Source organism: Lepidochelys kempii, chromosome 5, assembly GCF_965140285.1.
Source record: "Lepidochelys kempii isolate rLepKem1 chromosome 5, rLepKem1.hap1, whole genome shotgun sequence".
Taxonomy (NCBI): Eukaryota; Metazoa; Chordata; order Testudines; family Cheloniidae; genus Lepidochelys; species Lepidochelys kempii.
In genome coordinates this window covers 91862908-91889737 of record NC_136384.1, presented here as the reverse complement: position 1 = coordinate 91889737, position 26830 = coordinate 91862908, and the positions used below count along the sequence as shown (strand labels likewise).

The 26830-nt window shown below is 41.2% G+C and overlaps 1 protein-coding gene across 5 annotated transcripts in view; it reads left to right on the top strand.

Annotated features, from left to right (window-relative positions):
* NTRK2 (neurotrophic receptor tyrosine kinase 2) overlaps positions 1 to 26830 on the top strand; it is a 272799-nt gene that overhangs the window by 35859 nt on the left and 210110 nt on the right. For all 5 annotated transcript variants that reach the window (XR_012159057.2, XM_073345037.2, XM_073345042.2 and 2 more), the window contains exons 7-9: positions 14342 to 14478; positions 20636 to 20768; positions 22292 to 22591. Coding sequence is in view for 4 of the 5 variants with exons in the window: in XM_073345037.2 (XP_073201138.1) it covers positions 14342 to 14478; positions 20636 to 20768; positions 22292 to 22591 (570 nt within the window). In the remaining variant the exon portion in view is untranslated. The remainder of the gene's footprint in view (positions 1 to 14341; positions 14479 to 20635; positions 20769 to 22291; positions 22592 to 26830) is intronic.

Genomic DNA, 26830 nt, shown 5'->3' with positions numbered 1-26830 from the left:
CTGGTGATTGGAGAGCAAAGAGCATGCAGATATTTAGTAGCTCTCCCATGTTGCCAGCAGTGTCAGTGGATGAAGAAGGGAAGAGATGGGCAAGAGTGCAGGGGAAAAGCAGCATGGGATGCAAAATACAAATCTCTTTGAAGTACTCTGTAATCTCAGTCCAGCACTGAGCAAATTTCCCTTCAGCTGCTGCTGAACTTGGCTGCTCTGCTTTGAGGGGCCTGAGGGAGAGCTGCTGCATCTTCCAGGTCTTTGGGAGGACTGGGGGCAGTAGGCACAGGGCAGGGGTGTTGGCACAAAACACTGGAAGCCAAAACAGTCCCTGTTCTGCTGCAGCTGGTCAGAGCCAGCATAGGGACCCCATAATCCTTAGCTAGAACCCCACTGGTACCTAGAGATTCCCTTAACTCAACAGTTTTCTGAGTTCCCAGCACTAAGGATCATGGGACTTTTACTGAGTCATTGAGTGACTGCAGCAAGTTTGGGTGTGTTTCTCAGCCTGTGGTGCCTTGTGTGTGGGAGGTGTGCCTCCTGCCACATAAGAGAGCTTTGCAAGATTGGGGGAGTCATTGGCCAATCTGGTGGTCCTTTCAAAGGCCACTGCAAATGGTCTACACTAGAGCAGGAGAAGGAGGAAAGGGGGTTGGAGACCCTGTGTGTGAAGGCTGTACTTGAGAGGCTTGTTTCTTGGAGGAGAAGAAGGGGTGGTTGTATGAACAGCAACACAGGACCACAAATTGTTCATGTGCCTGGTCTGATGTTCATGTTTGTGCATGGAACTTAAACATACTTGATTATGAGTAGACTTGTTTTTCTCTTTAACTCTTAGCTCAGCCCTAAGTGAACATTTGTACCATAATATGGCATTACAGTTTACACCCTTGGGTGACACTACACAAACAAATCCAGAGCATGATATCAATGCTAAGTCTGCCATCTCCCAGGAACGTAGCAGACACTTAAAGGAGACAAATCACAACATCCATGTGAGCACGACCTACATTCTGAAACTCTTTTAAGAAATCATATATTGAGCTACTATTTTTAACAATATCTCTCTGATACTTATTTTACATTGCTTAGGTTTGTGTGGACTTAATTTTCAGAAAACCCAGTTCCATAAACTGTAGCTGTGGCTTCCGGTTTGAAAATGAGAAACCATATCTTTAATTTTTTCCCCTGCAGATATTTTTCCAAAGAAGTTAGTCTGTTTAATTTTCTAACAAAATACAAGTCAACAGAGGCTAATTGTTATCTAACTATAGGAAGAATGAAACCTTTGGTTTGGATTGAGTAATAAATGTCCATTCTTTACAGTTTTCTTCCCCTTCCTATGAATTAACTACCCCCTACCCTTTCTTTTGACTTTGATAGGTTTTGTGGGTGCTCAGGCCTTTGTAAGCTATATTGTCACCTAACAGAGTACAACCTTGCTAATTTGTCCTAATGACGACTACTACATTAATTACTGCAGATTGTTTAATTTTCTGAATCAGCAACTAAGCAAACAACTTTGATTTTAGATAAAAATTAAGGACACTGTCTGACAAAGTACTTTGTTAATTTATTCTGGCAGGTGTAATTAATTATTGATGGTAATACTGCATAGTATACTAGTAAGCATTTTGTAGTATAAGTCTTGGTAATAGGGCACCTTGCTACTGTGTGCTGCTAATAAATGGTTTCTTGGTTAGAATTCTCTGGTTTGCAGATCAGTAAAGTGAGAATTTGTGAGGTTCTGTGGCACTGTACTTATTTATGTCATTGAAAAGTTCATTAATGGACTGGTTAAAGGCTAGTTGCAATTCAATTTTAGCTTTACAGTTGAACTTCCATAATCCACATTTATGGTGAAAGCCAATAAGAACTATTGACAATAAAGTACTTTTTCTGACCTCTGATCAAAAGATCAAATTTGGGATTATTTTTCTGTAGTCAGTGTCGAAATGAACAAATTTAAAACTGTCCAGTGAGTCACCTGTTACCAGTGTCTGCATTGTATAGGTAGTAAAGAAATAATTTTCTTTCCCTCATATTTAATGCCTCTGTTTCTGCCACTGTTCGTAGATTCTCAACATCATTCCATCTTGTATGACCAATCTACCTAATCAAAGATCTTATATGGCACCTAGTGTGGTGTTTGATCCATCTGTTTATTTTGATTATCCTTCCAGTGTTGCATATTTACTATATCATGCCACTTCGCTGCAAGTTATTTTTTCCTTGTCACTGGTTGTGTATCCTAGCCAGAGTTTCTTGGCCAGATTTTCAGAGAGCAAAAGCCTAATTTATTTGTTGTAGATGTGCCAGATATGGCAATTTCCTGCAGTGACCTTCAAAGACTTATGGTATTGAGTTTATGTAATATTGTGGACCTGGATTGTATGTAACTGCTTTGTGGGGTATATGGGTCAAACATTGCAACACCATGCAGTATCTTTAGGAACATTATTTTAAATGAATGGTTTATCTATGATTGTGTTCTTCTGCATGGGGGAGGGCTACCCCAAGTCCTACAGGAATTGAAAAGAGTGGGTGGTGATTAAGGAAAATCAGCCAGGTTGTAACCCCCGAGAGAGGTACAACCTCCTGGCGAGGTTCACTTATGCTAGTTCAGAGTAGATTCTCCAGAGACCAACAGACAAAGGAAGGACTCTTGGATAAATATCCTGCTTTTAAACTGGCTCAAAGCCATCTTTTTGATCCAGCAAATGGATAGGACCTTCTGTCCAAGGAGGTCCCCAATGCTTTCTGGGAGGGGTTGGAAGGACTGACACCTGCCAGAGCCCAAGGTTGGAGCTGGGATGATCTTTGGTAAGCTTTTAACATGAATATAAGTTCTTTTATTGTTTCAATATGTTTCCTCTGTAATGCTTTCACCTTAAGAATAAATATGCTTGCTTATAAAGAGCTGTGTGGCATAACTGCTGGCAATTTATCTGTTTACAGCAGGGGTTCTCAAACTGGGGGTTGGGACCCCTCAGCGGATTGCGAGGTCATTACATGGGGGGTCGCGAGCTGTCAACCTCCACCCCAAACCTTGCTTGCCTCTAGCATTTGTAATGGTGTTAAATAAATTAAACAGTGCGTTTAATTTATTAGGGGGGGTCGCACTCAGAGGCTTGCGATATGAAAGGGGTCACCAGTAAAATAGTTTGAGAGCCGCTGGTTTACAGCCTTTGAAGAGAAAGCAAAGCACAGATGCTGGCCTGTTTAGGCAGTCTGGCTTGCTGGGATATCACAGTGTAAGGAGGATGCTGTGCAGCCTAGAAAAACCTGTCAGGAGTGGAAGAGATGCAGACCTCTACCCAAGTGAGGTGACAGCTGAGGAGCTGGGAGCCTAGAGTGGGTGCCTTTGAGGAATCATAGAAGGGGAATACAGGTGCCATTGCCCTGAACTGTGATAGTAGACATCACAGTTTGTGTATGGATACAACCTGTGAGTTGAGGGAAGCTTATCTAAGAACTGCAGGATTGGGCCCAGAATTTGTCTCAATAACAGGATTTTTGTTTTCATATGGAGAAGGGGCTGACTCTTTTCTCTTGTAGTATTGTAAATCTTCCAGCAGAGATTTGGCTTTGCTCTTGTTAACTTGCATTATGTAATTGACAGAATTTCAGAAGGTGCTGCTCCTTGTTTGCAATTACAATCTAAAAGCCAGTTTGCTCATTTCTTGCTGTGTTCAGGAAGCCCTTTTCCAGTAATTTGTATAGGCGAGTGTTAAGATAGTTCTAAATAAATTAGACTCATGCAGGCTTTTCTCCAGACTGTGGAAATGGCCATTGTGTTGAATATCGTTTCTGGAGGTAAATAAATATGAGAAATACCAAGTTAGAAGTTTTGTTAGGAACAGAGTGGGAGACATTATGGATTTTAGATGTTAGGGAGAAAATGAAGCCAGATTGAAAGATTGGCATGATTATTTGTTTAAATAATAGAAAAAATGTAATAATATTAATGAATCAATAAAATAAGCATTGGCTCATAGGCTGTCACAACACAGCATAGTTCAAAACAGCAAGAAAAGGCATAATCCAATGGGTGTTGAAATCTTTTCTATTATCAGTCAAACTTCACAGATAAGGCTGATAAAAGTAGAACATAACAAGCAAAACTAGTTGGCTTTTAAAAAGGTCATAAACATTCTCTCTGTATTACCTGTCAGAATATTCATTCGCCCTCTATTCTGTATTATTTACTTTGGCTCCAACTAATAGCTATTATGCATGATGTACGCTGGCAAACTATTTTTATTCTCTTGGTACTGAGTTTTAGTTCTTATCTATGATCAAGATCTGCATGAATAGTGGTTTGTACGAGAGTTTTGACAGCAACAGGGTTTACACTGTAACTCAGAAGTTGAGTTACTGTTTTCTTATGCAATTGAACTTAATTAAAACATTTTTCATTATTAAGAGCTTTTAAAATGAAAATAAGTGAATTGACTGCCATAATTTATCTATGAAGCTTCTTGTCAGGAGGGAGGGAGGGAGTAGGAACCAGACTTTCAAAAGTGTAGGTACCTAACTTGTGCACATACTAACTCTGATGCATATGTACAAATCTAGATTATTCTCATGCACAGACCTCTATATCTGTTTAAATCAGGGGTTGTGTGTGAGCAAAATTAAACACACATATCTGTACATGCACTATCAAAAATCTGCCCCTCATAATGTAAAAACAACATTCCATTTTATAATTGTGACTTTCTCTCTAAGTTAGTTTGAAATGGAAGTATTTTATAATAGCCATAGAACAAAGAAATAGGAATATTTAGGGAAAACAGGGAAGTTAGTGTGTTCTGCTGGGTAGAGCAGTGGATTGGGACTTCAGAGACAAGGGTTCTACTTCTCATTCAGCAACAGGACTGCTGGGTGACCTTGGGCAAGTCACTTCAACCTTGTGTCTCAGTTTCCCCACCTGTACAATGGTGATCATGATACTTATCCACTTTGAGATGTACTGACGAAAAGTGCTTTTTAAGAGCTAGGTATTATTATTATTTCATCCTTGTAATGTAACTAAATAAAGACTGATGCTACTCCTTTCCAATAGGCTAAAGAAATGACTCTCTTAATTCCTTACAAAATGGAGGCTGGGTCAGGACTTTGCCTTCAGAACCATGCACACTTGATATCAAGCGTGTGAGACTATTCTTTATTATTGCAAACATCTTGCCTGGTCTTCTTCCTGAGACCTAAAAAGTTCAAAACCTCCATGTTTGTCATACTGAAGTGTTTGACTTCACTTCTGCATTTTCAGTATTCCTAATTATAGGAATAGGAAATGTTGCAGGTAGAGCAGAACGAACATTTACTGCTCCATACTAAATGTGTTTTTAAATAATAACTGCTGTACAAGAAGTCCTTTGCCAGAGATTTGCACTCCATCAATCCAACCCTCATTAGCTTCCATTAAAATTGTTAGCAGAGCTCTCGATTCACCTGTGAAGGCTTGTGTCTGCTTTGCACAGCTCAGCTGTATTGAATTCATTTGATTGCTTTGGAGACGTGAGGTGCTGCTGATAGCAGCACTGAGTGCTCTGGTCTGTCTGATTTTGCTCTGAAGCTCTTATGTGAAATGGATGTAACTGTCTCCTTGGAAGAAGCTCTGTGAAAGGCTCTTTGAGATATTTCTATCTTTTGGATTTTTAAAGGTGGGACTTTGCAGCTACAAAGGGAGGGAGAATGGAAATAATGCTTTCTATTTTGTGTAACTAATGCTTTGTACGTAATCTTGTAGGAGTATCCTGTTTTCAATGCTATAGAGGCATAGCAGAGCTGACTCCCACATGGTATTTCTGTTTATTTCATTGGAAATGTACCCACTTACCCCATGTCTGAATTTAGCTCACAGTTTCTGGGCTGCAGCTGGTTGCTAAATGCAACACAACAGGTGCGTCATATTATCAGCAATTCACAGATTTATGCCCCAATTCAGGAGAGAAAAAAAAGCACCTTTTGCCTTGTTTTTAGCCCATACAAGCCTAAAGTGTGTGTGTGTACGTATGTATGTACGTATGTACGTAAGTAAAATATCTTTTCAGGATTTGTGGCTTGTATTCTGGAAGCTGGTCAAATTTTAACTGAATTTGTCCTATAAAAATGTTCAATTTTTGAATGAAATATTTTTCTTTATATTTTCTAATCTTCAGCCAGGAAAGGTACATTGTAATTTGAGGAGCCATGTTCTCTTATTTCTTGACCAGCGCCACATCCATCCTCCAGAAAACGTGATTGGCTGGATAAAATTAATAGCAAGTTAAAGTATTTGTTGCTGGTGTTGCACTTAAGAGCAAACCTTATACTCACATGTGGGGGAAGTCTCCTCCCAGCATGAAGAATGCAGGGAGCAGCCGCAGATTGCTTTGGAAACTTGTGTGTTGTGAGCAAGGCTGGGTTTGGGCCCGTTGTATCCCCTGAACTCTAGAGAATATCTGTAAAGCAGGGGGTATTAAAAATATGTCGTCATACAAGTTTAAATATAATTATTGTTCCCCTTATTAAGCTCACCAGTCTGCAACTGAGAGTTGTATTGAGAAGATGGTTCAGGAGATTCCAGCAAAGGACTAAAAAGACCTTAATGAAGGTCAGATATAAATTGGCTTGTGATAAATGCATTGAATGTCAGTTCCCTCCCCAGCAAAACATCTGTTTTGGTATGCTGGGGGATGGTCCTTCAAGGTCTTATCAGAGCCCATCATCTCTGCTCCTGCCCTGGCTAGAAGGGTAGTTATGAAGAAACACTGCTCCAGGCTCAGAGAGAGAGGTTTGCACATATATCTTGAACTTAGTAGGAAACTTGGTACATCAGGGAAACCAACAGTTAAAAGAACAGTTTTTGTGTTCTTCTGTCTAACATCATCCAGCTGTGATTTCAAACTAAGGGCTGCAGACTTTAAATGAACAAATCTCCAGTTGACTTCAGTGGGAGTTTGGCAATGGAGTTCTGCTCTATAAAGCAGGGATCTCAAACTCAAATTGCCCCCAGGGCCACATGAGGACTAGTACATTGGCCCAGGTGGTGCATCACTGACACCTTTTCATATAAAGGTATAAAAGCCCCTGGCCCCGCCCTATTCCATCCCTGCCCCTACCCCGCCTCTTCTCTGCCTCCTCCCCTGAATGCGCAGCTCCCCGCTCCTCCCCCCTCCCTCCTGGAAAGCTCTAAGTGCCGCCAAACAGCTGTTTGGCGGCGAGAAGCACCTGAAGGTAGGCAGAGGAATAGAGACGCGGCACGCTGTGGGGGGGACAGCGGATGAGGGGAGTTTGGCGGCCACAGGAAATAACTCCAGGGGGGCACGGGGAGCTTGGCAGGCTGCCTCAAATAACTCCTTGGGCCGCGTGTTTGAGACCCCTGCCATAAAGGATCACAGAATGTGGGTTGATATTAATAAGGTGAAACTTTTATGTGTGGGTGTTTTTTGTATTTCTGTGCTCAAGTAGGTTGGGGGGTGTGTGACTTTATCATAATAGAAGAAATAAAAACAAAAATAAGTGAAATTATAGAGTCAGGTCCTTACAAGAGTTACAATTCAAGCTCAGGTTCACATCTCTTCTGCTATCATAGAACATCATTACATCCTTGGTGGTGCTACAAATGTCCATATTATCACGAGTAATATCATAAGTCAAATTGAAAATCTGTCCAGTGATATGGCATAACTCCTCAGGCTAGCTCCTCAGGTTTCATACCTCAATAGCAAGAAAAATGTAGCTCTGAATCTGAACTCAGACTTTGTGACTGACCTCTGTCTCAGTGATGGGCTGAACATGGCTGAACTGTTACTGAGACAGAGGTCAGCCACAGAGTGTGGGTTCAGGTTGGAATATTAGTAGTTTGTTCAAACCATGTGATATGCACTTATAGGGAGAGATCCTGGTTCCATTGAAGTCAATATAAGTTTTACCATTGACTTCAGTGGGGCCAGGATTTCACCTTAAAAACACTACACACATAGACATGTCTGTGTGTGTGCATACATGAGTGCTAAGTACTATTAATATGATTTTTGAGGCTGACTGAGGGATTTAGCTACAAGAGTTCCATTAATTTCACGGGGAGTTGAGTAGCAGAATCCCCAATGCATCTTTGAAAATTTCAACCAAAGTATTTGTTCTTGCCTTTGTTGAACTACTGCTAGCTATGCACTGTAGAGAGATGGGCTGCATGATCACTGAACAGTAGAACCTCAGTGTTACGAACACCAGAGTTACGAACTGACCAGTCAACCACACACCTCATTTGGAACCTGGCAGCAGCAGAGACCTCCCCCCCGCCCCCCCCCAAAAAAAAAGGAAAAGAAAAAGAGAAAGAGCAAGTACAGTACAGTACTGTGTTAAACATAAACTACTAAAAAAAAAAAAAGGTTGGGGTGGGGGGGAAGCAGCATTTTTCTTCTGTATAGTAAAGTTTCAAAGCTGCATTAAGTCAATATTTAGTTGTTAACTTTTGAAAGAACAACGATAACATTTTGTTCAGAGCATAGGCACTGACTTACTCAGCTCTGCCCCAAGCCCTGGCTCCACCCCCTCCCCCCAAGCCCCTCCCCCACCTCTTCCTATCCCCTCCCCCCCCACCTCTTCCTGCCCTCACTCTTCCCCCTGCTGAACAGCTAATCGTGGTGGGTGGGAGGTGCTGGGGAGAGCGGAAGGAGCAGGAGCTGATTCGCAGGGCTGCCAGTGGGTGCTAAGCACCCACTATTTTTTTTCCATGGGTGCTCCAGCCCTGGAGTACCCACGGGGTCAGCACCTATGGTTCAGAGTTATGAACAACCTCCATTTCCGAGGTGCTCATAACTCTGAGGTTCTACTGTACCACCAGAGTTTGACTGTCCCTCTGTAATGTGGCTTCAGGTAATAAATGCACACTAATGGAGCCAAATTATTCCTTTTATGAATGAGTGTCTCAGGTTTGTTATCCAAGGATTTTGTATAGGATTGAAGAGCTCAGTACTGTTCCCATAAGTGCTGCAACTCACTTGAAGTCAGTATGTCCAAATGTGCTCGTGATGAATAGAAGGTATTTTTTGACAACCTCTAATCCAAGAACTACCTGTTGAAGTAAAGTTTTATTATTTTGAATATATTGCACAGACAACTTTTCCATATGCTGTACAGTATTACAGCTAGAATTGCTTAGTTACTATGTACATATTACATAATTCCAAGTTACACAATTATTCTAATTATGCAACTTGGAAGTCCAATCTAATGTTCTTTATAACCGATGCTGTACTATTTTTGGGCACAAAGCACTTGGTCTAGGGAAACAATATATCATGGTATGACTGATAAGAAAGGGCAAAGAAAAACTGTGTGTGGTTTTTAAATAAAAACTAATGAGTTTAATTATTAAATGAAATCTATTAAATTAGACCTATGTAGACCAGTGAAAGGGCATGCTTAGTTCTGAGTAAAAGTTTACGATGATGTAACTTTATGCTAATTCAGTGAAAATTTAGACATCCCACTTTTACTTTTTATTCTACATTTTGTATTTTAAAATTTATGTTTAGCAACCCCTGATGAAGATGTTTGCATGTGAGCAACTTCAGGAAACTGAATAATCCCATGGATCTCAATGGGTCTGTTCACATTCATTACGTTTCTCACATGTATAAGAGTCTTTGGGATCAGGGCCCATATTTTAATAAAAATTATCATATAGTATAGAGCACTTTCAACATTTTGCCATCAGTGAGCCTTGTTTGTATTAATCTGCCTTTCTTTATCTTCCTGTAATGTTTTACTATCGGCAATTAGCAAAACTACAAAAGTAGTGAAAATTTCTCTGTGTTCTTAGATGCTGTAGTGGTAGTCACTATACAAAACCCTAAACTAGCGAGACTTTTACTATTTCTTTTCAGGTGAGTTTTATGGCTCTTTTCTGTGATATTTTAGAGCCTTGGTGGCTTCTGTTTGTTGTGACCAGAGAGGATTGTGGGGAACGTCAGAGAGACTTAACCAAACTAGGTGAATGGGCAACATGATGGCAAACAAAATTCATTGTTTATAAATGTACATTAAAGGAAAAAGGTTGCACTACTCCTGCTCCTTACAGTTACTTTAGAACCTTGTATTAGCTCAGGAAAGGGACAGGGATAAAAATCTCTGCTCAGTGTGCAAGTCTGGTCACAAAAGTAAATGAGATGTCAGGAAGCATAAGGAAAGGTGTGATGAACAATAGACAAAACATAATACCATTATATTACTCAATGGTACATCCTCATCTGGAATACTGTGTGTGTGTGTGTGTGTGATAGTGGTCACTTCATCTCAAAAAAGGATATTTCAGAATTAGAGGGGGTTCGGAGAATGATCAAGGGTCTGGAAAAAATCATAGAGAGGTTGAAAAGATTGGGAGCGCTTAACTTAGAAAGGAACATAAGAATGGCCATACTGGGTCAGATCAGTGGTCCCTCTAGCCCAGTATCCTGTCTTCCGACAGTGGCCAATGCCAGGTGCTTCAGAAGGAATGAACAGAACAGGCAATCATTGAGCGGTCGATCCCTTGTTGTCTACTCCTAGCTTCGGCGAACAGAGGCTAGGGATACTCAGAGCACACAGTGTTGCATCCCTGCTCATCTTGGCTAATAGCCATTGATGGACCTATCCTCCATAAACTTACATAGTTCTTTTTTGAACTCCGTTATAGTTTTGGCCTTCAGAACATCTCCTGGCAAAGAGTTTTGACAGGTTGACTGTGTGTTGTATGACAAAGTACTTCCTTTTGTTTGTTTTAAATCTGCTGTCTATTAATTTCATTAGGTGACCCCTAGTTCTTGTCTTATGTGAAGGAGTAAATAAATATTTCCTTATTCTCTTTCTCCACACAGTCAAGATTGTATACACCTCTATCATATCCTCACTTAATAGTCTCTTTTCCATGCTGAAAAGTCCCAATCTTTTAAATTTCTCCTCATATGGAAGCTGTTCCATAGCCCTAATCATTTTAGTTGCCCTCCTCTGTACCTTTTCCAATTTCAATATATCTTTTTTGAGATGGGGCCTTCAGATCTGCATGCAGTATTCAAGATGTGGGTGTACCATGAATTTATAAAGTGGCATTATGACATTTTCTGTCTTATCTATCCCTTTCTTAATCGGTCATAACATTCCGTTAGCTTTTTTTTGATTGCCACTGCACACTGAGTAGATGTTTTCAGAGAACTATCCACAATGACTCCAAGATCTCACCTAATTTAGACCCCATCATTTTGTATGAATAGTTGGGATTAATTAGAGGGGACATGATAAAACTGTATAAAATAACAAATGGTCAAGCGAAGAAAGATCAGGAACTCCGGTTATCCGTGTCTCATAACCTCCCAAAAGAGGATATTCAATTAAATTAAAAGGTGGCAAATTCAGAACTAATGAAAGGAAATACTTTTTCTTATAATGTTTAATTAAACTGTGGAACTTGTTGCTACTGGCAGTTGTAGAGGCTGAGAATATAGCAAGATTCAAAATAAGATTGGACATTATGAATATCCAGAATTATCATAATTAATACTAACAAGAAGTTAGGAAGGGATATTAAACCTCATGCTTTGTGGTTTAAACCAATCTCGCTCTATTAGCGATCAGGATGAGATCTGGGGGAAGATGATCCCCGATTTGCTTATTGTGGGTTCTTTAACCTTCCTCTGAAACATGAGTCTGATCAGTCACTGTAAGGGACAGGATACTGGACTAGATGTACCTCAGGACTGATCCTGTATGGCAATTCCCAAGTTCTTTATAGTGCACATGATAGTAACAGTGGTGCCATCCCACACTTTTTTATATAAAAGAATACAAATTCAGCCAGCAGTAGCAAAGTTAGAAAGAGCACACAGCCATCATGCTTTAGTAAGCGAGTAGCTAAAATGCTACTTGGTCCTCCACACCCAGTTCAACAATCAAAAAGCACCACTAGAAGACATCTTGAAATTTTAATGGAAATCCAAGTAGTGCAATAGATGGTCAACAATGATTTTTTATTTTTGGGGGGGGGGGGCTTATATGATAGGGTTCATATGAAACTGTGTGTTTTAGAAGCTCTGTGAACTCAAACAGCGACACACTTTGAGTAGTTTTAATTTGGCATGAGAGATGTCAGGCAGGTCTTGTCCAGAGAAGATACTGCTAGGAAGAAGCTGGGCAATAATGCCTTGATGGCTAAAATTCTTTCCCAGAATCAGGTATGACCACAGGAGTCAAATAGTTTTAAGAACTGGTGTGTGAGGGTGGCTGCATGGGGTAAATTATCTCATTACTTCTCCTCCATGTTCCCTATCCAACATAATTAATATCTAAATGTTCCTTAGGATTTAGTTTAGTTTCCTGCCTGGCTGGATGACAGACACTGCTGAGGTTTGAAGTCATGGCAAGCAAAAGCAGATGGCTACCTTCGCTAACAGATTACTGCATCAAGGCATACAGCCATCCAGCTCTGTTTCAATAAACTTCAATGTATGATTTACAAAGTGAGCATAATAGAAGAAACCCATGATGCCTATAATCAGAATCATATTACTGTACTACTTAAAGCACTAGCAGAATTGCCTAAGCAGTTATTGTATACTCCTGATGATCTCAAATCTTATTAGGCAAGAAATCAGTGCCTGGAAAACGATTTGTCCTGCCTTTGCTATTACTACTTTTCATTTCATTTTTATTGAACTAATTAAACTTCAAGTGATATTTCAAGTTTCTATTGAATTTTTGGCCAACATATTAATGTGCTCTAATTAACACAAATCCGATATAAGGGACTTACTATGGGGCTTTATAATAATAATAAAAAAAATCACCTTGCTAAACTTGTAAACCTGCAGGTGCATGACGGAATCTGCTCCACCCTAATTAAAAAAATATAGATAGAAGCTTTGTTGCGGAAAAAGAAATCTCACTGCAAAACAATACATAGCTAGGACAGCTGTTTTTTGCTGTGCGGGATATTTGAGATAAATAGCAAACAAAACATGTCTAAGATTGCTGCTGAGCTGAGCATCGTGGTGAGGGCAAAGCTAAAGTTATCTTTATATAGGGGATGATGGCACAATCTCACATAACAAAACTCCCGTGTTTTCAGCGTACTGCCTATTTTCAATGCAAACAAATATAGTTTTGAAGGACAGAAAAAATACACTTCTCACGTACCTGAAGAAAAGTTGATTTTTGGCCTAATATGCTGCTGACCATATTTTCAAAAGAGCCCTACTCCAGTTTATGCTCTTAAATGAAGTATTCGGGTTTTCAAAAGTCCTCAAAACATGACCACTCCTATTGTTCTGACAGTTGCCATTGTTTTGGGTGTTGAGCTGTACCAAAAACCTGACCACTTAATTTGGGTGCCTAAAAGGGAGCTTCTGGAAGCTGAACTCTTCTGAAAACCTCCTCCATAATAGGTTTGTGGAGCTAGATTCTCTCCTACACCAGAGCACCACTCAATGCAGGTGAAAGGGATGAAGCCTCAGGTTCCAGCTCCCTTATTCTTTGGGTCAGGACTGATCCAGACAAAAGGTAGAGCAGCTTCCTAGCAAATGACACAGAGTAGCTGTTTCCCTGAAGCTAGTTCAGTCCTGTGGCTGAAGTACCTTAGAAATGGCCCTGAAACAGTTGAGGAGCAGAGGATTTGGACAGTTTGAGCTGCTCTGGCTCTGCCCCTTCCTTCCCTTGACATGCCCATAGCCCCTGCCCCTCCTACTCAGTTTGTCTCTGAAGATCTGGGTTTCACGTGTGTGTGACCTCTTTGTGGACTGGAGCCACTCCGATTGTATTGTTTGTGGGACTCTTTCCCCTGACCCTGCATGATGTCATGGGCTAGATTTTTCCCTTTAGTGTATATATAGCTCAGGGTACGCTAGGAATACCACCACAGTGTTAATTAGGCAAAAGGAAAATGAGGATTTTTATTGCAACCACTACAAATGAGAAAAGTAAGTTGTATCTTATTTTCCCTCAAGAATGAAGGTGAGATTTTCAAAGGCACAATTGGAGTTAGGCATCTGAATATCCTTTCTACCTTTTGAAAATGATTCCCACTTCAATATCTTAAGGCACTTGAAAATAAACTAAAATTTTCTAGGGAGGTGGATTGGTAGAGTGGAGAAAACACACACAGTCACTCCTACTGCCACTTAAGGACTTCACTTACATAGTACCAAATGTGCTCTTTGCATTTTTTGACCAAATAGCATCTACCCCCAATGAATCTCTGATTAGCTGAGTAAGCAGAGTTTTCGATTATATACAGACTGTTGTCAAAGAGTTGAACAGCTCATTTGAATATCTACCCTATCTCTATGACAAACACAAACACTTATATATTCTTTTGCTTGTGTCACAGGCTTGCCCTCAGCAAACTTGAGTGTCTATAACCTCACTGTTGTGGAAGGAAGGAGCACCACACTGTACTGCGAAGCTACTGGGGTGCCATCTCCCAATGTATCTTGGGTTGTTGCTAATCTTGTTTCAAAACATGAGGTAAGTTTTACTTAGAAAAACCTGGCTATCCAGGATATACCTGCTGAAGAATGTTGTGTGGCTGGTCTTAAGCTTATTATTTTTCATAATCAAAATACAAAATGGCAAATTTGTTTACCTTGCATTTTTCCCTCAGGTATTCTTCATCGACAATGGTTCTGGGACAAACATTTCTTTCTTTGAGAAAGTGGCTTTCATTTAAGTTTCTGTGACTCCATTTATAATTGATAGCGCTACGGTTCTATGGAAGGGTCCTGGTAACATAAGAACAGCTGTACTGGGTCAGACCAAAGGTCCATCTAGCTCAGTATCCTGTCTTCTGACAGTGGCCAATGCCAGGTGCCCCAGAGGGAATGAACAGAACAGGTAATCACCAAGTGATCCATCCCCAATCACCCATTCCCAACTTCCAGCAAATAGAGGCTTGGGGCACCATCCCTGCCCATCCTGGCTAATAACCATTGATGGACCTATCCTCCATTAATTTATCTAGTTCTTTTTTGAACCCTGTTACAGTCTTAGCCTTCACAACATCCTCTGGCAAGGAGTTTCACAGGGTGGCTGTGCATTGTGTGAAGAAATATTTCCTTTTGTTTCTTTTAAATCTGCTGCCTATTAATTACATTTGGTGACCCTTAGTTCTTCTGTTTATGAGAAGGAGTAAATAACACTTCCTTATTTACTTTCTCCACACCAGTCATGATTTTATAGACCTCTAACATATCCCCCCTTAGTGGTCTCTTTTTCCAAGCTGAAAAGTCTGTCTTATTGATCTCTCCTCAGATGGAAGCTGTTCCATAGCCCTAATAATTTTTGTTGCCCTTTTCTGAACCTTTTCCAATTCCAATATATATTTTCTTGAATATTACATCTGCATGTAGTATTCAAGATGTGGGCATACCATGGATTTATATAGAGGCAATATGATATTTTATGTCTTATTATCTATCTATCAAAAATGAATCAGGAGAGTGAAGGTCAGGTGAGGTTTTGATTGTAACAACACTCATTATATAGAAAATGACAGTCTGATGATAAAAGCTGTGTGTGTAAATTTACTATTCACAGGCCATAAATATGTGGTTATACCAGGGTTGTGGTTATAAATATGAATTATTTTTGTGGGGGAATCACCTTGTTTGTTTGGTTTTTTCTATAAAACAACAAAAACCAAGTGTAAGCAATAAAAGTCAATGTTAACTTTACACTATAAGAAATAGTGAAAACCAATTAAGTATGGACTTGCTTATCCAAGGTCACCCAAATAACTGACTGTCCCTCATGTCCCTACCCTCCTGTGTCCATGTTTCATATTGTGCATAAGATAGGATTTAATCAATGCATCTCCTTCTGATGAAGGAGATATTGATAAGGACTTTAACAAGTGTGCAGCCTATTCCTGCTGACAGCTTAAATCTGCTTTATTTACATTGTGCTCTGGAGTTCATGATTTTGGCTTTAAGTGGGGTCATCTGCTACCTTGGGGTACAAACTGCCTAAATTATTTTTTTTGGCCCTTAAGAGGTGCATGGCCCTAGACACAAAGGGTTAGATCCTGGTCTTCAGATCCTGTCCTGCAGTGCAAAGGGAACAGAGATTGTCTATGACAAGGGTGGGCAAACTTTTTGGTTCGAGAGCCACATCGGGGAATAGAAATTGTATGGCGGGCCATGAATGCTCACAAAATTGGGGTTGGGGTGTGGGAGTGTGTGAGGGCTCTGGTTGGGGGTGTGGGCTCTGGGGTGGGGTTGGAGATGAGGAGTTTGAGGGGTAGGAGGGGCTCTGGGCTGGGACCGAGGGGTTTGGAGGGTGGGAAGGGGATCAGGGCTGGAGCAGGGTTGTGGGTTCTGGCTGGGGTGTGGGCTCTGGGGTGGAGCTTGTAGATGAGAGGTTTGGGGTGCAGGAGGGTGCTCTGGGCTGGGAGCGAGGGGTTTGGAGAGTGGGAGGGGGATCAGGGCTGGGGCAGAGGGTTGGGGCTTTGAGAGAGGCTCAGGGGTGCAGGCTGTGAGTGGCGCTTACCTCAAGCTGCTCCTGGAAGCAGTGGCATGTCCCTTCTCTGGCTTCTATGTGGAAGCGCGGCCAGGCGGCTCAGCACACTGCCCTTCCACAGGCACTGCCTCTGCAGCTCGCATTGTAGTGCTGGAGGGGGCCATTGGAGCATGTAGGAGCCAGAGTGGGGCCATGCCGCGGCTTCTGGGAGCTGCGTAGTGCGGCCCCCGACACAGCGCCCCAGCCAGAGTGGGGCCGAGTCGCGTGGTGCGACCCCCACCCAGTTCCAGAGCAGGAGCTCATGCACTGCTTAAAACGGTTTGTGGGCCCGATCTGGCCTGTGGGCTGTAGTTTGCCCCGCTCTATGAGCACAGCTAGTGATTTCCCTAGAGGGTATTCTCAGGAAGGTTAGGCTGGCATAGCTGGTTCTGTCTCCCTCTCTCCCCTCTCACAATTTCTTTTTCCCTCCTCCAGTAAGTAATTCCTAGATAGTTACAACCTTGTGTCCTTCTTTCCCAGAGATTGCCTTGGATGTTTAAAAATGTTTACAAATTCCTTGGTGATAGGAGGAGCTTGCAAGCTGTTCATGGGCTCTTTCTACTTCCCTAGATGGCCCCCCACTTCCATGTTCTTCAACCCTTTGTTACTTCCTCCATTGTGGTCATATACATGGACCTGTGTAAAATGTATAGCATCTCCTTAGGGGTTGTGCAGATTTAAGAACACAGGGGGTCTGTAAAGTACAGAAAAACTGAATTTAATAGCTAAAATAACCTGCCTGAAACTAGCCAAATGCACCAGTCCTCACCAAAGCCAACAGATTAAAACAACTGGGGGAATCTCTGCTAAGCCTTTTTTTTTTTTTTGAGTTATGCACCAGAACAAATGTAGGATAATGCTCAAGAAGTGAAATCACCTCATTTTTTAAAAACTCTCCTATCTTCAAAGTGCCTTTTTCAATTTACTTCAAACTTTCCAGAAAAATTCTATCTTGGCATAATTTTATGCCTGTGAAATTTGAGTGCCTTGTAATGGAAGGCTAGCTTCAGCCTTACCTATGGAATAACACTAGTCTCATCAGTAGTATAACAGAGTACCTTCTTAAACTCCTTTACTGTTCACCACTATCCCTGCCATTCTATATTTTGTTCTTCTGTTTTCCTTTTCTCCTCTCCCTCATGTGTCTGTTTCTGGTTCTCTGCTCTCCTCCTGCTGCTACTTCTGTCTGTCTTCTTTCCTTCCTCTCCTATAAAGAAAGATCCCAGAAAATGGCTCTGATCCTGCAAACAGCAACCGATGTGCTTCATTTTATGCATATAGTCCAATTGACTGCCACTGGAGTTTTCTTAACTGTGCACTTAGGTCCCGATCCTGCAGTTGAATCCCCATGAATGGACTGTTGAACTTGCTTCTTCTTAGCGTACATGCAATGTGTCTCATGTGGCATATGACCAGGATTCGTCACCGAATTTGGTCTGCTGGTTGGATCATTAGCTTCCTGGGCCCGGCCAGGTATTAATGGGGAGTGCAATATGAATGTTGATCTATGCCCCCTTGAACTTGCTGAGCACCAATTACTTCAATGGGGCTGCTCACGGGTAGAGTAAAGCTACATTGCTAGCTTTGGGGTGAAATCCTGACTCCACTGAAGTCAACAGTTTTGCTGTTGATTTCAATGAAGCTAGGATTTCACCCTTATTAACTTTTATTATTTGTATTACTGTAGCCCCATTGTGCTATGTGTTGTAAAAAAGACAGTCTCTTAAGGTCCTGATCTTGAAATGTGACACTCATGGGCGGATCCTTATACTTCAGGGAGTATCATTGAAGTTATTGGGTTCTACAGGTGCTGGAGCCCTTTAGTAGAGATTCAATTGCAGGCTCAGCACTTAAGTGCATATTAAGAAGAATCCCAGCAAAGGATGTTGTTAAGATGTTAAAGCAATAGTCCTAGCTGTTCATTTATTAATTTTTTAAAAAAGGTTCCTTTATATTTAACATGAAATTAAAGACCAGAGACACAAACCAGAGGTCATTTTAAGAAACCAATTTAAGAGATCAGAAGCAAAACTTTTTTGTTTTAAGAGTGCCAGTTTACTTGTACTTCATCACAATGTACTTTAATTTTGCAGCGCATATGGTGATTTTTATGATTTATTTAGTGCTGTAAATGTACACAGTGCTTTACAAAACACTGAGGCAATAACTGTGGGGTTTTTTTTTCTATCTGCCTATGCTCAAGCACACGTAAGATGAATCATGGGCTTTAGTTCAGGTGGTGGAAGAGACCAGCTTACTGTAGGAAAGATTCAAGATAGGAAGAGGCTTTCAAGAGAGAGTGGAGGGAGGAGAGAGGGAACTTGGTAGTCAAGGTGTGAGAGACCATGCTGAGCCCACAGCGTGAGTAAAGGTGTAAAGCCCAGAGTGAGGTAACAGTAAAGCATTGATTGGGAGGAGTATAGGAGGAGAAAGAGCAAGATGAACCTTAGGAGTAAATGATGAGGTGGAAGAAAGGAGATAAGAAGTAATAAATTTGAAGAAAAACAAATGGTGATCAGGAATTGGAGAGAGAGAGATACTGGAAAAGATTAGGGGCCGGATCTTCAGCTGGGGTAGATGTGCAATGCTCCACTGAAGCCAGGATCTGGCTCCAGGCCTAGGGGTTTAATAAGGCAGTGAATGGGAAAGTGAGTCCAAAGTTAGAAATTTCATGAAGTAGTTAACAAAAGAAAGTCAGAGGCAGTGGAATCAGCCTTTTCAACATGGAAACAGAAGTTATCCAGAGCCATGGTAGGGGACTGGAGAGAGGGAAGGCGAGCCAGCCATCAAAGTGAGGGAGTGGGAGCTAGGAGGATTGTAGACTATGGCCATATGGAGCAAGGGAAGGAGGGCAGATGAAGGGAGGGACTGGATATTACAGGACAGGGAATAGAGGAGCCAAGTGGTTGACTTCGACATCTGCACTTGGGGTTCTGGCTTTCACCCCTAGTTATCTGAAAGTTTGGGATGTTTTGAAATGTTTGAGTCATTGAAGTTGTGCAGTGCACAGAGTAGAAATATTCCCTTTTTCCTTCAACTAGTACCACTGAGGGGTATAACTCAACCGGCCTGATTTATTCCTGATGTGATCTCATTGAAGTCAAAGGAAGGCATGTATCAGCATCTTCCTTAGTGGCATTATATGTGTGTAAATCAACACAGGCCCCCAGAATCAGGCCCAGTACATTGATTTACAACGTTGAATAAAATGTTGTGCAAATATAACACTCAGTTTTCTAGCAATAAGGTTAAGAGGAAGGGTAACTGAAAGACTCTAATTCCAGTGTCTCTCTTGTTCTACACCAGAGGTCTCAAACACACGGCGGCCTGCGAGGTTATTTTCTGCAGCCTGCCAGCTCCCTGCACACACCACCCCGCCCCCCCCAGCGTTTACCAAGAGCGGCTCTGGCCTGGTGCGCATCGGGGGCAGGGCAGGCTCCCCACCTGCCTGCCTTGCCCCCGCGCCGCTCTGGGAAGCGGCCAGGACCTGGGGGAGGGGGGGGGCACAGGGGTCTGTATGTTGCCCTGGCTGCTCCTCCAGGTACCTCCCCCAAAGCTCCCATTGGCCGAGGTTCCCTGTTCCCGGCCAATGGGAGCTTCAGGGGAGGTACTTGGAGGAGCGGCCAGGGCAACACACAGACCCCTGTACCCCCTGTCACTTCCCGGACTGGCGCGGGGGCAGGGCAGGCAGGCAGGGAGCCTGCCCTGCCCCCGGTGTGCACCGGGCCGGACCCGCCCCCGAACCGTTCCTGCAGCCGAACCCCCTGCCCTGAGCCCCCTGCCGCACCCTGACCCCCTGCCCTAAGCCCTCTGCTGCACCCATCCTACGCTTGAGCCTCCTGCCCACCCCGCCCCCCTGCCCTGAGTCCCCTGCTGCACCCTGCACCCCCTGGGGGCAGGGAGGGGGCAGAGTTGGGGTGCGGATTTCGGGGAAGGGGTTGGAATGGGGCAGGGAAGGGGTGGCAAGAGGTGGGGCAGGGCCTCATGGAAGGGGTGGAGTGGGGGCGTGGTCAGTGGTGTGGCCCTCGGGCCAATGTACTAATCATCATGTGGCTCTCATGGTCATTTGAGTTTGAGACCCCTGTTCTACACTCTGTTCAAGCCAAATACTTTTTCTTCTCGTTTGTAGAGTAATACAAGTAAGAGTCCTGCTTCCCTAACCATAAGGAATGTTTCATCTAAGGACAGTGGAATACGGATTTCATGTATAGTAGAAAATATTGTCGGAGAAGACCAAGCTTCTGCTGACCTTGTGGTGTTCTGTACGTAAACAGGCTTGCATACAATTTCAGCTGCTGTCTAAACTACATCAGCACAAAATATTTGGGGTATATATTTCTGGTGGGCATGCAAGGTGTTCATATGTTTAGGTGATATTCTTGTTTCAACAGCATTGCCTTTAATGCTGAGGAACAGCACAACCAGCAGTTGTTGTGTAGTATTGTCCCTTTATTACTTTGCTCGGAGCACCCTTACATATCTGTGCTCTCATAGCTGCCTATCAACTTCCAATTTGAACTCCCAAAAGTAAATTTCTGAAGTCCAGAATGTTCAAATGGCAGTGTAAAAATGAAAAGGGCGCATGTGTATTTTGTATACATATAAAAATACCCACACATCAAAGATGGAGGTCAAATTGTTATTAATAATTTGAGATTTTAAAACTTTTCATCTAAGGCAATAACCCTGATACATTTTTTGTTTTAAATTAAAAAAAGATCAGCTTGTAACATTAGTTTTCTCAGGCGTATATTAGTTTGTCCTTGGCCTTGAAATAATCTACTTATCTGTCAAGTCCAGGAGAAGAGGATAGGCACAGGGGATAAAACATTGACCCCTTAACTCTAAGCTCTCATATGAATCTTTCTTAAGTGAATTAAGTAGGCTGTTTTTACAAGCTTCAGATATTGATCGTTCAGATCACCCCCACATTTTATTAAAAATGAGCATGCTTATTAGAGAAAAATCTTTGTTAGAGAAGTAGCTATAGATTAACTCCTTATGATTTCATACTTCAAATTGGGTATGAAGTAGCTAAGGGAAAGAATATATGCTACGAATACTGGAATGGTGTAAACACGGAATCTTGGATTGGCACCAATATGATTGGTACAAAGGCATAATTAGATGTAATTAGATGCAATTAACACAGGAAAATTCAGTCTGAATATCAAGGAAAACTTCTTGACAGTGAGATAATGTACAAGACTGTGGAATAGCCTCCCAGGGGAAATAGTAGAAGCCCATAACAATTTAAAACTGGACTGGACAAAGTACTAGAAAATTACTATAGGAAATGATCCTGCAGTAGCAGGGGAATTCAGTGAATGAACTAATAAGTCTGTTCCATGGTTCTATGATGAAAATCATCTAAAAGTTTTCATGCCTATCTGAATGTATTTCCAGTACACTTGATTCTGGCCAACTGTTAAATACCCTTTTTAAAATAGTACTTAAGTGTTTTGGTTAAAAACAGGGAGTAATAAAAAACCCTTCACTGAACCTGCATGATTTATTAAAGTTGGTTCTTGATTTATTGGAACCAGTTCACACATCTCATTTTAAAGAATCTTTATTGAGGTATTGTCCATTTCATGTCTGAATTCAGTTCACACACACAGCTGATGGCTTCCTTTATGAATATCTGCACTCATAAGCGCAAGGCTGTAGTTTCCAAAGCTTCCAATTTATTAGCTTTAATGATTTTAAAAAATGCCCTCAAGAATTTGAGGGCAAAAATGTATTTAGGATATTCTGATGTTATTCACTCTTCTTTTCAATATAGTTGCACCAAATATCACATTTATTGAACCTCCAACCCCGGACCACCACTGGTGCATTCCATTCACTGTGAAAGGGAACCCCAAACCCTCATTGCAGTGGTTCTATGAAGGGGCTATACTGAATGAGTCTGAATACATCTGTACTAAAATACATGTTAGCAATCAAAGTGAATACCATGGCTGCCTTCAGTTGGACAACCCTACCCATTTGAACAATGGTGCTTATACCTTACTGGCGAAGAATGAGTATGGAGAAGATGAAAAAAGGGTTGATGCTCATTTCATGTCAATGCCTGGAGATGGTGAGTTTTCTTTACTATATTAGCAATGGCATCTTGATGATTATGTAGAGTTAGTACTGCGGGCCAGTTTATTTTTCTCGTAAAGTTTTCTCTTAAAATAATTTGTTGTAGATGTTTACAGATAATTGCTTCTTAAAAAAAATCTCCTTGCATTTAAGAATTTTGTTTTTCAATTAGATTTTATGAAGTGAGCCTCATAGTAACTCTCTTTCGTGAATCCCGCTCTGTGTCTTTTCTCCATGCCCAGACAAAATTTTTTAAAAATTATTTTTCTGAAGTATTTTTTCCAACATATATGTTCTGATCCCGCAAATGTTGAGTGCCAGTTTGATATGAATCGAGGGTGCTCTCCTTTAGGAAGTACTAGGCCTAAGCTGTGTATCCATAAGACCATGTACAAGTGTCTAGAGAAAACAGAAGATTAATGAAAATTCTGCAGTGCAGTACCGCATGTAGATGCCACTACATTCTTTAGGACACTAGAGGGAGCAAGAGAGAAAATAAATAACCAAGAGGCAGGAGGGACATTTATCTGTGGTTTGCTATACTCCATATCAGTGGTTCTGTGCCCGGTAGCTGCTTGGGGCCCAGTCAGCACACAGTTTCAGCCCATGTGACATCCTCAGGGCTATACAAGTAGTATGTATGGATGCAGGCCACATAACATACAGAGAGCTACATATGTGGCCCACAGTTATAAATAGGTTGATAACCACTGTGTATCAATCCTCTTTATTGCATCCTTGGCAGAGTCAGGATATGAGAGGTACCCAATAAACTGCAGGGATTACACAAAATGTGTTGTTTGCCTTGGTTTGATGCTTTATTCCCAGATCTTCAAAAATACATGTACAGTAATTGTGTGGCTAAATGGCAGGCAACTATCTGCCCATTGGTATGAAAACTTATGCTGATTGCAAAGGGGAATCAGGTGTGCAAATGTGCATGCATTTTTGTGCAAGAAACTGCACATTTGTGTCAGAAAATCTGGGCACTAGTGTACATTTCATTTCCCCTAAACATTAGTAGCAATAACATGTCAGTTGAAATAGTGATGTCCAGTCCTATGTAATATTTCACAGTGATGGAGGAGCTGGCTAGTTAGTCTTCCAGATTTTCATTCTTTCACCTTCATTACAAGTTACCACTAGTGAAAATACATGCCATATTCAGTACTTCTAGCAAGCTGTTTTAACCGAAACAATGAGGTATGTGACTGTTCTCTTCCAGGCTTGAGTAGGAGTAGATACAGAACAGAGAGAGAGAGCTCTAGTTACTCCTGCTGCTCTTAGAAGCTTCTCTCCTCCCTTTTCCCCCTAGAGTCCTTTCCTTAATAAAATTGTTACAGGAACAGACCATGGTTTCAGCTACTGGCAGCTTCCAAAAGTGCATTATAACAATTCAATAAAACAGTCCACTTTACGTACATACTGTTTAAAATGGAAAGTGATATTAACTTGGCTGCATTCGCTTAGAAGAATAAACAGTTTTCCCAATAAGTTTAACAAGGCCACTTTGAACTTAAAGTGAATTTTTTCTTTGAACAAAATGCCTTTTTATTGGCACATTTTCTCCTTCAGGTTAAAAATGTAAACCACCTTTCCCAGTAGTGGCATTTTTAATTATAAATCAGACTTTAACATATCCTTCCATTTATACAGACAGTGTTTGTTTATTCCTTCAGTTTTTAATTCATAATTAAATTGTAAATCTCAGAGACAATCCATGTTGTGTTCTGTATGCATAACCCCATTCTCTGAGGAAACTAAGTTTCATAAATACATTGTAGAAGAGACTATCATAAGCACAGATAGGATGTGCCTATCTTAAAAATCACTACATATGCAATGTGTGGCTACAAACCAGTCTTAAAATTTAACTGGAAGAAGCCATCTACCGAGGCAGACTCCCCAAAAGTTTTTCTTTATGAGATTTTTACAGAATGCTATTTGTGACACTGGGCTTTAGCAGGTCCTACAGAGTTGATCTGGGTTCCTCCTTTTTACACTCCCAGCTCTTCTGCCCTGGAAGCTGAAATAAAGTCAAAGGTAAAAAATAGAATCTCCTTATGTTTCACTCAGATTTAATTGTTGCTATCTAAAGCACAACCACAAGTTTTGGAGCCCTTAAAAGGCTTTTGTTCAGTTATATCGTTACTCTGTAGTTTCATTGTCTGTCCAACATACTGTACAATGAAGCATGAAGATAGGCCCACACCCAGGCATTATGTTCATTTCCATGCCTGCATGATAGAAATTAAATGCCAGCCCTGATGTTTAATGGGGTAAGGTATCTTCATCAAGCTTTGAACTGATTCTGTGACTCTGACATCACTTATGGGCAAATGTGCTGAAGCTAAAAACAAAGACAAATAAAAAAAAACCCCTACCCATAAACTATAGAAACTAAAATGAATGATTAAACTAAATAAAAATGAAGCATCAAGCGCTTTCAAGCATGAGATCATCAACATAATACTCTACCTTAAAACTTGCATCAGTCATGATGCAGATAAGATCCATTCCAAGAATTTCTCAGCCTACGTTGTGCCCTTTGCAGAACAGACAGTCTCATGTGATACTTGGCTGACAATGCAGGCATAAAGGTAGAGAGCTAATTTGTACTTGGAGCACGTTAATGGTATCACAATTATCACTGTGAACCACATATTTCACTAGAACCTTTGTTTTAAATAGTAAGGGCCAATTTATGTGATCTGGAGCTTTGGTTCCTGGCCTCATATCTATAGCTATCTATATACATCACAGATATCTTTGTGTGAGCAAGTTAGCAGAAATCCGTCTGAACCCTTCTCTGCCTACAGAATGTGTCTTATGATGTGTATGTATCCAGCTTGATGGATCAATGCCATTCAGACTCATACAGCTCTGAACTATCCCTATATTTGAGGTGATATTTAAGTAGGAGGTGTTGGTTCAGGGTAGGATGACCAGACAGCTAGTGTGAAAAATCGAGATGGGGTGGGGGGCGTAATAGGAGCCTATGTAAGAAAAAGACCCAAAAATCGGGACTGTCCCTATAAAATCAGGACATCTGGTCACCCTAATTCAAGGTCATTAGTTCAGCTGCTTAACGTAAGTTTCCTTATTTATTACTTGCCAAGATAGATAGATAGGTGCCATCCTAACTGGAGGTAACATTATCTGAAACGCATTTTGTTTGTTCTAGAATAGCGAGGGAGTGTCATGCTTCCAGGAAAGGGTTGCCTAAAAAGTCACATAATCTCAAAAGGCCACTATATCATGTAGTTTCTCAGTTGAATTCTTCATCAAGTTATTTTTATGACTATTTATTTATGGTAGCACTTGCTGTGTGCTGGGCACTTTCCAAACATGCAAGGACAGTCACTTCTCTGAGGATTTTATAATCTGAACCTCTTCGTTGCAGGATCAGGGCAGCCTAAGGCACCATTATCTGGGAAACTTCATAGCTAGCTTTGCCTCCCCCCCATGACAGTCTAAAGAGCAAATGTTCAGTTTGCTTCCAGATGAACATAAGAGTCTGAAAAATCCTTTTCAAGGAGGAGAAAACACCTTTAGCTCTTAATTTCAGAAGATACCCCACGTCCACAGACAGAAGTGTCTGAAGATGTTTCCATGAAAAATCCAGTCACCGAGCAGGAACTAGTCCTGATGTCATTTCCATGTTAAAGCACCAGTGACTCTCCCAAAAATTATACAGTCCAGTCAGCTCATTTTCACCTCTTTCATTGGCTCATCCCACTAACTGGGAATAACTTGGAATAACTAAAACAAATAATAAAGGATTGACAGTATATTTTAGCTACTGAAAAACAGTCCAAGGACAATAACTTAAAAATGGAAATATCAAAATAATAGCTGTTATCATAGTTTTATGAAGGGGATAGCTAGACAGAAATGTGACTTTCCCTGAACTTTTGGGTTTTCAGATGAAAGCTTTAGTGAGTATAAAAGGTAACTGAATGGAATATGTTACTTCCTAGCCTTTACCTCACAGGCAGGGATTAAGTCTTTATTTAATCTGTGATCTAATGGGTTAAATTAATCCTTTCTCTAATGCTACCTAGTTGGACCAGGAGTTAATTTAATTCTGAGGGCCAAATCCTAGTCCCACTGACATCTAATGGAAGTTTTGCCATTGAGGTTATTGAGCTCATGAGTTAGCCCAAATACTTTGTTTCCTTCAGATTGTGAATAGCAAACATATACAATTGCCAGTGTACTGGGTCTCTCCTGA